General features: G+C 41.1%; 1 protein-coding gene across 1 annotated transcript; it reads right to left on the bottom strand.

Annotated features, from left to right (window-relative positions):
- Positions 1-6: 6 nt before the first annotated feature.
- Positions 7-4316, bottom strand: guca1c (guanylate cyclase activator 1C). The gene is made up of 5 exons (XM_056441270.1): positions 4043-4316; positions 3376-3525; positions 2807-2911; positions 194-260; positions 7-62 (listed from the first exon to the last, which is right to left on the bottom strand). Exons 1-5 carry the CDS (start codon positions 4232-4234, stop codon positions 7-9), a joined length of 570 nt encoding a protein of 189 aa, XP_056297245.1. The 5' UTR covers positions 4235-4316.
- Positions 4317-13579: the final 9263 nt, after the last annotated feature.

Below are 13579 nucleotides of genomic sequence, written 5' to 3'. Positions count from 1 at the left end.
AATGTCTTAATTCTTTTTTCCTCCCACCAGGGGGCGGTCTTCTGGCAACGAGGATGTGTACCCTGGAACTCACAGGAATAGAGGACTGGTAGCTCTTGAACACCATTAGTAGAATTCAAATTCTTAGTTCGTCAATTCGATTGTTTAAAAATATAATTATTTAAATAATGTCTTAATTCTTTTTTCCTCTCACCAGGGGGCGATCTTCTGGCAACGAGGATGTGTACCATGGAACTCGCAGGAATAGAGGACTGGTAGCTCTTGAACACCATTAGTAGAATGCAAATTCTTAGTTAGTCAATTCGATTGTTTAAAAATATATATATATAATTTATACTTTTTTTTCCTCTCACCAGGGGGCGGTCTTCTGGCAACGAGGATGTGTACCATGGAACTCACAGGAATAGAGGACTGGTAGCTCTTGAACACCATTAGTACAATGGAAATTATTAGATAGTCAATTTGATTGTTTAAAAAAATAATGATTTAAATAATGTATTAATTCTTTTTTCCTCTCACCAGGCGGCGGTCTTCTGTCAACGAGGATGTGTACCATGGAACTCACAGGAATAGAGGACTGGTAGCTCTTGAACACCATTAGTCAGGGCTCCAGACTAACTTTTTTTACTAGGAGCACAGTGGCCCCTAACTTAAAATTTTAGGGGCGCAAGCAGAAAATTTAGGGGCGCACACAGGGTTTTTCCTGGGTCAAAATGGGTCTTCGGTGCGCGCGCACCGTCTGTTCATGCAGATCGAGCTGTTGAGTGAGTGATCAGCAGCTGGCCGCTCTGTCCATTCACGCACCTCAGTTGTATATTGATCAGACAAGAAAACACGCTTATCAACTCCAGTGTTTCCCCTACCATTATAACAGGGTGAAATCTCCACCCGCCACTCTGTAATTTCGTCACACCTCAGTGTTAAATTAAGCTCAGGGCACCAACATGGCTAGCGGCACTAGTCCCGCCCCCCTGAAGCTGTAAACCTCGGGGAAACACTCTACTCGATTACTATTGATCAAAACAGAACGAGGGTTCGGCTGTAGCCTACTTGAAACATACTATTGAGAACATATTCGCTGACATGCACGTGATGAACACAGTTTTTATTTTTTTTCATCGCAGACTTTTTTTTGCCTTAGGCGCTCGGGATTTGTCATAGGCGCTCGGGAAAACAGCTTAGGCGCGCGCCCAAATTTTCTCTGCAGGAAAAACCCTGACACACTGTAAAACGACTTGCAAAGTTTTCCCATTTTTACTGTATTACTGATAAATAATTTGACAATATACAATCTTATGCCTGTTTGCCTTCATGAACTGCAAAACATTCACAACAGAGAACTCTTCAGAAGTTACTGTATTGAGTTTAAACATATTTTAAGAAAACATACCTTGAGCATGTGCATGTTGCACTCCGATGTGGCCAATCAAAACATTTGTTGGTTTCTAGAGATGCACCGATCAGGTTTTTGGTGCCGATCACCGATCACTGAAATCAGTATCTGCCGATCCGATAATACCGATCACCGATCACGGTGTTGATTGAAGCATTCTATTTATTGTGTAGCATTATTGCCTAGGACTATGAGGAATACATATATAAAGCAACTCAAACATTAAAGAAATTACCGATTTTTAACATTTAGGACTTTTACTTTGAAAATGTCCTAATTGATACATTAAAATTGTTTGATTGCTATTGTAGGGGATTTCAGATATGTATGGAACACATCTGCATTATTCATTTCCTGGAACTCTTGGGGAAATCTATATCCAGGACTTTTCTTAACATACAAAAGACTTACTAATTTTTATAAACTCTTCCTTGGTCCAGTAAAAATGTTTTAATGAGCATAATTTAAGCTAAATCTCAGAAACGATCTCTAAAGATACAAAATCAGTTAATTGTTTACTTTTATATGTTCGTGTATGATTTGTCGACATCTTATTTTGAAAAACGGATGTTGTTTCACGTGGTTCTTTCCGCTAACTTTGCAAAACCGGATGTTGTCACTTAAATCCTTCCGCTAACTTTATCAAAACCTCCCCTCGATCGAATGCGTTTACCGTGAACATCAGTCTATAGGGGATCAGACATGTGAGCGTCGGCTGAGTTGACCCAGTGATTCAACTCGGGGGACGGGGCGCTCCGTGGTGAGGATCCCCTCGTGGACCTCTCACTCTGCAGCCCTCGCCCTCGTTGCGTCTCCGTTGCGGTGCGCCTCTTTTCACACAAACTAGAATGGGCACTAGGTAGAGCGCATACCTTCGCATATCACAAGATTGGGCATTGAATTATGAACATTTTGGCATTAGTTGCGTGTCAATTGGATAGAAATTGACCGTGCTATGGTAAAAAGAAGATGTTGCCCTTTTCATGACCTTGACCTTTGACCCGATCGATCCCAAAATCGAATCAAATGGTCCCCGGATAATAACCAATCATCCCACCAAATGTCATGCGATTCAAGAAGATTTTGACCTTTTCATGACCTTGACCTTTGACCCGATCGATCCCAAAATCTAATCAAATGGTCCACGGATAATAACCAATCATCCCACCGAATTTCATGCGATTCGGTTTAATACTTTTTTAGTTATGCGAGGAACACACATACAAAAATATAAATAAATAAATACACGGCGATCAAAACATAACCTTCCGCATTTTCAATGCGACGGTAACAATAGGGGGTTATTATTTTTAAATGATCCCATGTTAGGACATTTAGTCCGAGAGAGTTTACTTCTAAGCACAAACACTGATACGAAATGATTAACCACCACGACATATGTCCTGGCTTGACAATTAAATATCCCTTACCTTCTCCGTGGATATCAATCTTCTCATATACAATAGACACAATATCTTCTGGATGCACTTCGTAACTTCTGGTGATATCTTGAATGGCCTGATAGAAGAGTTTGCACAGTTAACTGTTCGTTAAAGGGACTCTTGCAAAGCTCTATAATTAACACAAAGCACTCTTCCTTTTTTCAAACAGCTGCTGAATGCAGAGTAATATGTAATAAAATCGGCACAATTTAACAGTATATTGGATCTTTTAAACATTCTACTGATTCTAAAACGACTACTACTACGACCATGGTATTCAATTCTATGTTTTTATTAGAATGGTGAAAAGGTGAACAGTTGACAGTTGACATGTAATCTCTCAGGCGATTACTGTATGCCGTCGTGACTGAATTAGGTGACAGGCATGGCCACATTTAGACTTGTGGTAGAATAAGAAGCCCACGGGGATTATGTGTAATGCCGTTCTTGGCCCATTTGTGCTCTTTTGGAGTAGAGCTTCTGACCTTTGAGCTGCTCAGTTCCTTAGATCTGCAACACTGGATACTGTATATACTGTACCTTGAATATGGTCTCCATTTCCTCCTTGTCAATTTTCCCATTTCCATCTTGATCAAAGAGCTTGAAGTACCACTTTTGTTTCTGGTTAATTTCTCCTTTCAGTAACAAACTTATTGCTGCAATGTATTCCACAAAGTCCATGTAGCCATCCTGCCAAGGGACACGATACAGTTAGGGGAAGGACTTCCTTGCAAATGAACATCAACATGGATTTTAATCAGCATTTTCGAAAGAAATATTGTAGCACTTACCATTTTGTCATTTTATGCAAGAGCTATTCGGTTAATGTAATTCTGATGAAACTGCAGCAGATATTAACAGAAACACTATTTTGTGTACGATTATGATTTTTGGACTTTCGTCCAGAGCTTTGTGAAAAACACACAAAGTAGAGAAGATCCAAAGGCCTCTGCAGCCTCTGAACAGTCCCCTTGAAATGTCATGCTGTTCACGTTAAACTATATCAAATAATGCGGGGAGCCTCTTATTTTCCACTGCTAGATAGAATTCCTGATACAAATATTACTTTGAGCATCAGGATTTCACACCTAGCCATTGTCTCGTCAATTGGCAAATTGTTAGTGGACTGACCAGACTTTAAAGGGTGTCCCACAATTTATTTCTTCCTGAACAGGGAAGAAGAGATCTGCTGCTGATGCTTCCTTACCCCATCCATGTCAAAGGTGAAGAAGACCTGGTCCACATAGCTGCTGGCCTCGTCTGTCATACCGTTCATTTCCAGCATTGTCTTGAGCTCAAAGAGCGTTATGAGTCCCGAAGGAGACTCCTTCATGAATTTGGTGTACCAGTGGTGCATGTCCTCCATGATATCATCAAGGTTTGAGTTGTAGGCGCCCATTCTTCCTCAAGAGGTTTTGATTTGGAGCAGAGGCTTGCAGAGAGCCAGTGGGGAGGTCGAGGCCAGAGATGGCAATGTTCCTTTAGAGCACCGGCAGCACTGAGCTCGGGCTGAAATCGCATGTAATGACAACCTTAATCTTTAAGTCTATTCGCAACCAAAAGTAGAGATAATACCCTCTAAATTATTAGAATTAATATTGTTTTCCAAGTTTAAGTGTGAGGCACTTTATGTTTGTTTGTTGACTACCGAAAGAACACCGACATTAAACATTGAATGGGGTCAAATTAACCCGAAGGCGGCAGGAGGGTGTAATATTGATTCGGGTCAAAATGACCCGAAGGCAACACAAGGGTTAAACGGTGAATTTTTGTTTGTTTTGTAAAATGTATAAAATGAGCCCAGCCTCCAGAGGGTTAACGTGACATATGTGAATGTGTCAGTTACCAAGGCCACTGGTTCTGCTGCTGTTCAATGTTAAAGATGACAGGACCAATGGGGTCTCAATATACTTCTTTTTTTTTTACTAATCTGATGTTTCACTGAAGAAACAATTTATCATCCACGATATTAAATACCTCGCTGGCACTGTATATGTAGGAGCCTCTTTGAAAACACAGCTCTGTGTGAAGTTTTGTCTTTAAAAAGAATGAACTTTTAACTTTTAACTTTTAATTGCGATTAATCGCGATTAATTAATCGCAATTTCAAACTGTGCGATTAATTAGTTAATTTTTTAAAATCGATTGACAGCCCTAATAAAAACACATTAGCACTTCAGTGTCACTTTAATGGCACTTACTTATGGTATTCTTGTAGTTTGGCTTTCTTGAAGAAATGCTACTTTCTTGATTCTTGTTCTGAGTTTGTCCTCTTGGTTGAATGCACTTATGAGTCACTTTGGATGAAAGCGTCTGCTAAATGACATATAATGTAATGTAATATAACAACCCTGCACACACATACAAAATGGATAAATACCTGTTTAACCAGCACTGGCGGCCCATGGCTGACCTTGTGGCTGCGCATGGACAATCTCGGAGGATCATGAGTTCGATAAAGGATATAGTGGTGGTGTGTAAGCCAAACGAGGTATTAAATTCACAGGGTTTATTATAACTAATCTGTCTTGAGACGATTACTAATTCCCCAGAACACCAGAGACTACAGGCAGCTATACCTATTAGTCTATACGCAGGGGTGCACATAACTGGTACGCAGGTACGCATGCGCGAAAATAATCAACAATGCGTAATGCCACTTGTGTTACTTCGCGCCTTTGCGTACTTGACCGATCTGATATTGATCGTCTCTACACAACAGCATGTCATTTCTGTCTCTACGTGTCGCGTTTACACTTGTCCAGATAGAATCCTATGTTGACTCGACTCCGATCATACCTTCCAATGGAAGAGGTGTCTAGAGATTGAGAAGTTCCAGCAGGGATTTCAGGTAAATTGTTTTGCGGAGGCAGGGATTCCTGTTCCAAGGGTTCTGTACCAGGTGTATTCATCCATGGTTTTTTTCCTGGTTTCCTCTCTGTTTGTTTCTGAGGTTGGTATTGATGTATCATAGATGCTGATGAAACGCCTCTCTTACTTCTTGAGTTGGTTCAAACTGAAAGCAGATTTCATCATCATTGTGGAGTGTTCATAGGGACCCATCCCCTTTTTCAGGTTTCACTGAGTATACAGGTAATTCTCTCATTTTCTTGTCGAATCCCAACGATTTGTGTTTGTTTCTGAGACGGAGATTACCGTCTAAGACTCTGTCCCCAACATTTAATGTGGATTCACGGATGACTGTCAAACCTTTTTTTGGTTTTTTTCTGCAATTTTGCTAGAGTTCTTGATAGCTACTTGGTAGAGCTCCTCAAGATGTCTCTTTAGCCTTTTCACATACTCTGAATGTGAGTGAGGTGGTTTGTTGGTGACTGGTAGTCCGAAAGCAATGTCTATGGGCAGTCTGGGTTGCCTTCCAAACATGAACTCTTATGGTGAGAAGCCTGTAACAAAATGTATTGTACACATGCATGAGGGGTTTCACATAATCACGCCAATGGGCTTTCTCTTTTAACGTACCGAACATGCCATGTAGGGTTCGGTTGTAACATTCGACTGGATTCCCTCTTGGGTGATATGGACTGGTTCTAACTTTTGTGTTCTTGCCATCAGGCTCTAGTGAAAGAAAATTCATGCAGTCAAGTTCCATGGGCCTGATATTCTGGATGTTTACAAGTGGAGCCGCCTTGCCAGACGGGGCCTTCCTTCGAACACACCTCCCACAAGCTTTGATTTGTCTTTCTACGTCTGCAGCCATTTTAGGGCAATAGAAACAAGACCTGACAAGCTCAACTATGCGCTCATCCCTCAATGGCCCATATCATCATGAAGATTCTGAAGCACAGTTGATCTGAGGATCTCAGGGAGAACCAATTGCATCCTGGTCTCTGTTCCAGATAGGCACTTCCGGTAGAAAAGACCATCTTGAATCTCAAGACGCTTCCTGTTAAGGATTGTCTTCGACCCCAAGTGCACGACAACAGAAAGTGTTAATGTCTAGCCAAAAAACAGGGCGTAGTTTATTTGAAAGAACCAAGGGAGCGGAAAGTTCCGAGAAACAAAAGAAAACTGCCTCCTTAATTGGCAGTGGAAAAAACAAGCAAACAAAAACTCACTGTGGAATAATCCACGGGAAAAACGTTCATCACTGATAATCCATACGAAATTGTGTGACCTCTCCTCTTGAGCTTCTAGAACGAACTCGCAGCGAGCAACTGGCAGTCCTTCTATTTAACTCCCTGTGTAACGAGCTACAGCTGCGTCGTTAGCAGAGTGGCTTCAGGTGTGCGCGGGCGCGCCTGCTCGTCCTCGCCGCCAGGTGCGCAACTCTCTAGCAGCGCTCCGAGGTACCGGGTGTCTCGGGCTGAGGTGGGACCCCGGCTGGCTGAGTCCTAACACTTCCACTGCTTTAAAATCAAGTGGAGATCAGGGGAGTTAGCTTTGAAACTAGCTGTTACTTTGTTTCCTGCTTCTAAAAAGCTAGTGACTCTGCCTATGACAGAATCATCCCTCTGGATATTTATTATGTCAGAATGATTGTACTTTGGTATGGTAAGAAGGCCATTGGTTTGATCTTCTTCCTCAAACTACGTGGGAATAGCAGATGGAGACATGGCAAGGGAATATACCAGCCCAGAAAACGACAACTCATCTTGTGCTAGAACCATGATATGACATAAGATGAGATATTAACTTTTCATTACGCTGGTATTGTTCCCGGGAAATGATGTCTTCCTCCAGTTGTCCATGAGGCCTTCGGGATAGACCATCAGCATCAAGATTATGTTTACCAGCTCTGTATTTGATGTCAAATGTGTACGTGGACAGTGCTGCTAGCCATATTATCTGTGACAACAGTAAAAGTATAACCATACAGAGAGTCACACTTTTGTCAGTTATGGCTCAATTTATGAGCAGGATATCTGGATTCACTGCGGGACAAGCCACAACTTGCATATGCTATCACACAGGTTTTCCCATCCTGTTCCTGCGACAAGGCAGCTCCCACTACTTTGGTGCTGGCGTCTGTATGAAAGAAGTATGGCAACTTTGGATTGCCATAGTCGAGGACAGGTGAAGAGGTCAGTTTCTCAATTATGCCCTCAAAAGCTTGCTGACATGCATCACTACAGCGTTCACCGAAAGGCTCTTTTGGATTTAGGTAGCCTACTTAAAACCATCCAGACGAGGTTTACCAACATTTCGCTTTGGAGGGTAGCCGGCAGTGGGGGATGTGAGTGGCTTTACTATTAGTCCTTCACAAACCTCCGGTAATCACCGGTAAATCAAAGGAATAATTGGAGTTCTTTCAAGGTTTGTGGTCTTGGATAGATTTTTTATGTTTCAGCATCCTCAGGGTCAGTTTTTACTCCTTCCCTGGGTACAATGTGGCCTAGATAGCGGACAGAGGTTTTGAAAAAAAACTTGAGTCCGTATTCTCTCATGCTCTTCAAGTGTATTTGAAAACACGATCAAATCATCCAGAAAGACAATAACTTCTTTTAAATGTATGTCCTTCATGCACTTTTCTTTGAAACGTGCTTGGAGCATTTGTGATTCCCTGGGGCATACGGTTAAACTCATAGAACCCAAAGGGACATACAAAAGCTGTCTTTGCTTTGTCTTTGTCATTTATCTCGATTTGATAGTACCCTGATTTGAGATCCATCACAGAGATCTATTTTGAGCCAGCTAGAGCTGAAAAGGACTCCTCAAGGTTTAGTAGAGCATAGCCTACGCATCACGGATGGTCTGAAAATTCAACTTCCGATAATCCACACACAATCTCACATCACCGTTCTTTTTCCAAACAACAACGATGGGCGAGGAAAATGGGGACTCTGACTGATGATACTTGCATCTAGAAGAGTTTGAAGATGCTTTTAACCGCTTCAAAATCATGAGGATGAATGGGTCGAGTTCTCTGTTTGAATGGAGTCTCATCTTTGAAAATGATGAGCCCGACATTTGCAATGAGGAGGCCATGACTACAGGGACAGGTAGAGAGGATAACAGAGGAAATTATATGAATTAAAGTTATATATTCTAAGAAAGAGCAGTATATGACAGTACTTGATGAACCAATATGCATTGTTTGCTCAGAAGTGGGTGTAGTAAAGGAGTAAATCACCACTATATAATACACATGCAGAAAAATGATAATGACCATGACAATGACCATGACGGCCCCCATGAGGTCTCACTCCAACAAATCTGGCCTACTGCCTATTCTGAGTCTGACACCCCTTCTATGCCCTTCTGCCATTCTGATGCTGAATTTCAAAATGAGAGCGCTAGAAAATCACATTCATGAGCCAATGTGTCTCTTTCAGATTAGATTTAAAATGAAATCGTTCATAGTTACAAACTAATTAAATTTTTTATGAACACTAGACCATGTCAGAGACAATCTTTAAACTGATGTAGGATTTCCAAACGAAAACCCTTTAAATTCTCTGTTACAAATACCAGGACTTTCTGGTGAGAGTTTTCAATGTTATGGCATATTTTAATAACAGATAAAAAAAATTCATACATGGCTTCATTCTGTTTGTTATATTCTCAGAATATTATGTTGTATTACCAATGACTAATTGACTATGCAACTATACATTCAAAATGCACTTAACAGTAGTAGTTATTTTCTGAAAAAACACAAAGCAGTACCTTTTAAGAATGCAAGAATGCAAAACAACAATGAAATACCACTAAAACCTTTCAGGTTTCCGAAATTACATCCTTTACTTCTTATGTGTAGATAATTGAGCGAATATAAAACAGAATGGAGCCAGATATGAACGTCTTCGAGCAAACTCAGGGATCCTGTATTTCCAGGACTATTTGTCAGGAATCTATTGTCATTGACATCTAAAATATAATAGTATCCTGTCTATTAGATCTACTGCCTTGAAATTTCCAAAAATTGCTTTGCGTTAAGTCACAAAACCAAACGCTGTGTTTAAAATTACAGTAACAATATAAGAATAGTTACTGTATAACACTAATACGAATAATACAGTAATACACTTTAGAACTAAATTAAACTGAAAGCAGATTTCATCATCATTGTGGAGTGTTCGTAGGGACCCATCCCCTTTTTCAGGTTTCACTGAGTATACAGGTAATTCTCTCATTTTCTTGTCGAATCCCAACGATTTGTGTTCGTTTCTGAGACGGAGATTACCGTCTAAGACTCTGTCCCCAACATTTAATGTGGATTCACGGATGACTGTCAAACTTTTTTTTGGTTTTTTTCTGCAATTTTGCTAGAGTTCTTGATAGCTACTTGGTAGAGCTCCTCAAGATGTCTCTTTAGCCTTTTCACATACTCTGAATGTGAGTGAGGTGGTTTGTTGGTGACTGGTAGTCCGAAAGCAATGTCTATGGGCAGTCAGGGTTGCCTTCCAAACATTTACTCTTATGGTGAGAAGCCTGTAACAAAATGTATTGTACACATGCATGAGGGGTTTCACATAATCATGCCAATGGGCTTTCTCTTTGTCTTTTAACGTACCCAACATGCCATGTAGGGTTCGGTTGTAACATTCGACTGGATTCCCTCTTGGGTGATATGGACTGGTTCTAACTTTTGTGTTCTTGCCATCAGGCTCTAGTGAAAGAAAATTCATGCAGTCAAGTTCCATGGGCCTGATATTCTGGATGTTTACAAGTGGAGCCGCCTTGCCAGACGGGGCCTTCCTTCGGACGAACCTCCCACAAGCTTTGATTTGTCTTTCTACGTCTGCAGCCATTTTAGGGCAATAGAAACAAGACCTGACAAGCTCAACTATGCGCTCATCCCTCAATGGCCCATATCATCATGAAGATTCTGAAGCACAGTTGATCTGAGGATCTCAGGGAGAACCAATTGCATCCTGGTCTCTGTTCCAGATAGGCACTTCCGGTAGAAAAGACCATCTTGAATCTCAAGACGCTTCCTGTTAAGGATTGTCTTCGACCCCAAGTGCACGACAACAGAAAGTGTTAATGTCTAGCCAAAAAACAGGGCGTAGTTTATTTGAAAGAACCAAGGGAGCGGAAAGTTCCGAGAAACAAAAGAAAACTGCCTCCTTAATTGGCAGTGGAAAAAACAAGCAAACAAAAACTCACTGTGGAATAATCCACGGGAAAAACGTTCATCACTGATAATCCATACGAAATTGTGTGACCTCTCCTCTTGAGCTTCTAGAACGAACTCGCAGCGAGCAACTGGCAGTCCTTCTATTTAACTCCCTGTGTAACGAGCTACAGCTGCGACGTTAGCAGAGTGGCTTCAGGTGTGCGCCGGAGCGCGCCCGGCTCGTCCTCGTCGCCAGGTGCGCAACTCTCTAACAGCGCGCTCCGAGGTACCGGGTGTCTCGGGCTGAGGTGGGACCCCGGCTGGCTGAGTCCTAACACTTCCACTGCTTTAAAATCAAGTGGAGATCAGGGGAGTTAGCTTTGAAACTAGCTGTTACTTTGTTTCCTGCTTCTAAAAAGCTAGTGACTCTGCCTATGACAGAATCATCCCTCTGGATATTTATTATGTCAGAATGATTGTACTTTGGTATGGTAAGAAGGCCATTGGTTTGATCTTCTTCCTCAAACTACGTGGGAATAGCAGATGGAGACATGGCAAGGGAATGTACCAGCCCAGAAAACGACAACTCATCTTGTGCTAGAACCATGATATGACATAAGATGAGATATTAACTTTTCATTACGCTGGTATTGTTCCCGGGAAATGATGTCTTCCTCCAGTTGTCCATGAGGCCTTCGGGATAGACCATCAGCATCAAGATTATGTTTACCAGCTCTGTATTTGATGTCAAATGTGTACGTGGACAGTGCTGCTAGCCATATTATCTGTGACAACAGTAAAAGTATAACCATACAGAGAGTCACACTTTTGTCAGTTATGGCTCAATTTATGAGCAGGATATCTGGATTCACTGCGGGACAAGCCACAACTTGCATATGCTATCACACAGGTTTTCCCATCCTGTTCCTGCGACAAGGCAGCTCCCACTACTTTGGTGCTGGCGTCTGTATGAAAGAAGTATGGCAACTTTGGATTGCCATAGCCGAGGACAGGTGAAGAGGTCAGTTTCTCAATTATGCCCTCAAAAGCTTGCTGACATGCATCACTACAGCGTTCACCGAAAGGCTCTTTTGGATTTAGGTAGCCTACTTAAAACCATCCAGACGAGGTTTACCAACATTTCGCTTTGGAGGGTAGCCGGCAGTGGGGGATGTGAGTGGCTTTACTATTAGTCCTTCACAAACCTCCGGTAATCACCGGTAAATCATAGGAATAATTGGAGTTCTTTCAAGGTTTGTGGTCTTGGATAGATTTTTTATGTTTCAGCATCCTCAGGGTCAGTTTTTACTCCTTCCCTGGGTACAATGTGGCCTAGATAGCGGACAGAGGTTTTGAAAAAAAACTTGAGTCCGTATTCTCTCATGCTCTTCAAGTGTATTTGAAAACACGATCAAATCATCCAGAAAGACAATAACTTCTTTTAAATGTATGTCCTTCATGCACTTTTCTTTGAAACGTGCTTGGAGCATTTGTGATTCCCTGGGGCATACGGTTAAACTCATAGAACCCAAAGGGACATACAAAAGCTGTCTTTGCTTTGTCTTTGTCATTTATCTCGATTTGATAGTACCCTGATTTGAGATCCATCACAGAGATCTATTTTGAGCCAGCTAGAGCTGAAAAGGACTCCTCAAGGTTTAGTAGAGCATAGCCTACGCATCACGGATGGTCTGAAAATTCAACTTCCGATAATCCACACACAATCTCACATCACCGTTCTTTTTCCAAACAACAACGATGGGCGAGGAAAATGGGGACTCTGACTGATGATACTTGCATCTAGAAGAGTTTGAAGATGCTTTTTAACCGCTTCAAAATCATGAGGATGAATGGGTCGAGTTCTCTGTTTGAATGGAGTCTCATCTTTGAAAATGATGAGCCCGACATTTGCAATGAGGAGGCCATGACTACAGGGACAGGTAGAGAGGATAACAGAGGAAATTATATGAATTAAAGTTATATATTCTAAGAAAGAGCAGTATATGACAGTACTTGATGAACCAATATGCATTGTTTGCTCAGAAGTGGGTGTAGTAAAGGAGTAAATCACCACTATATAATACACATGCAGAAAAATGATAATGACCATGACAATGACCATGACGGCCCCCATGAGGTCTCACTCCAACAAATCTGGCCTACTGCCTATTCTGAGTCTGACACCCCTTCTATGCCCTTCTGCCATTCTGATGCTGAATTTCAAAATGAGAGCGCTAGAAAATCACATTCATGAGCCAATGTGTCTCTTTCAGATTAGATTTAAAATGAAATCGTTCATAGTTACAAACTAATTTAATTTTTTATGAACACTAGACCATGTCAGAGACAATCTTTAAACTCTGATGTAGGATTTCCAAACGAAAACCCTTTAAATTCTCTATTACAAATACCAGGACTTTCTGGTGAGAGTTTTCAATGTTATGGCATATTTTAATAACAGATAAAAAAAATTCATACATGGCTTCATTCTGTTTGTTATATTCTCAGAATATTATGTTGTATTACAATGACTAATTGACTATGCAACTATACATTCAAAATGCACTTAACAGTAGTAGTTATTTTCTGAAAAAACACAAAGCAGTACCTTTTAAGAATGCAAGAATGCAAAACAACAATTAAATACCACTAAAACCTTTCAGGTTTCCGAAATTACATCCTTTACTTCTTATGTGTAGATAATTGAGCGAATATAAAACAGAA

Source organism: Pseudoliparis swirei, chromosome 20 (genome assembly GCF_029220125.1).
Source record: "Pseudoliparis swirei isolate HS2019 ecotype Mariana Trench chromosome 20, NWPU_hadal_v1, whole genome shotgun sequence".
NCBI classification, from domain to species: Eukaryota; Metazoa; Chordata; class Actinopteri; order Perciformes; family Liparidae; genus Pseudoliparis; species Pseudoliparis swirei.
Note: the sequence above shows the minus strand (reverse complement) of the source record. Positions and strands in the feature narration are given on the sequence as shown.

Bases quoted from the DNA above. Each gene is read 5' to 3' on its own strand.
- guca1c (XM_056441270.1), bottom strand. From the start codon at position 4,234: ATGGGCGCCTACAACTCAAACCTTGATGATATCATGGAGGACATGCAC. The intron at 261-2,806 runs GTCAAGCCAGGA...ATGGTGTTCAAG, and splicing joins AAGGTAAGGGATATTTAATT to AGCTACCAGTCCTCTATTCC. The intron at 63-193 runs GTGAGAGGAAAA...TGTGAGTTCCAG, and splicing joins TGCCAGAAGATCGCCCCCTG to GGTACACATCCTCGTTGCCA.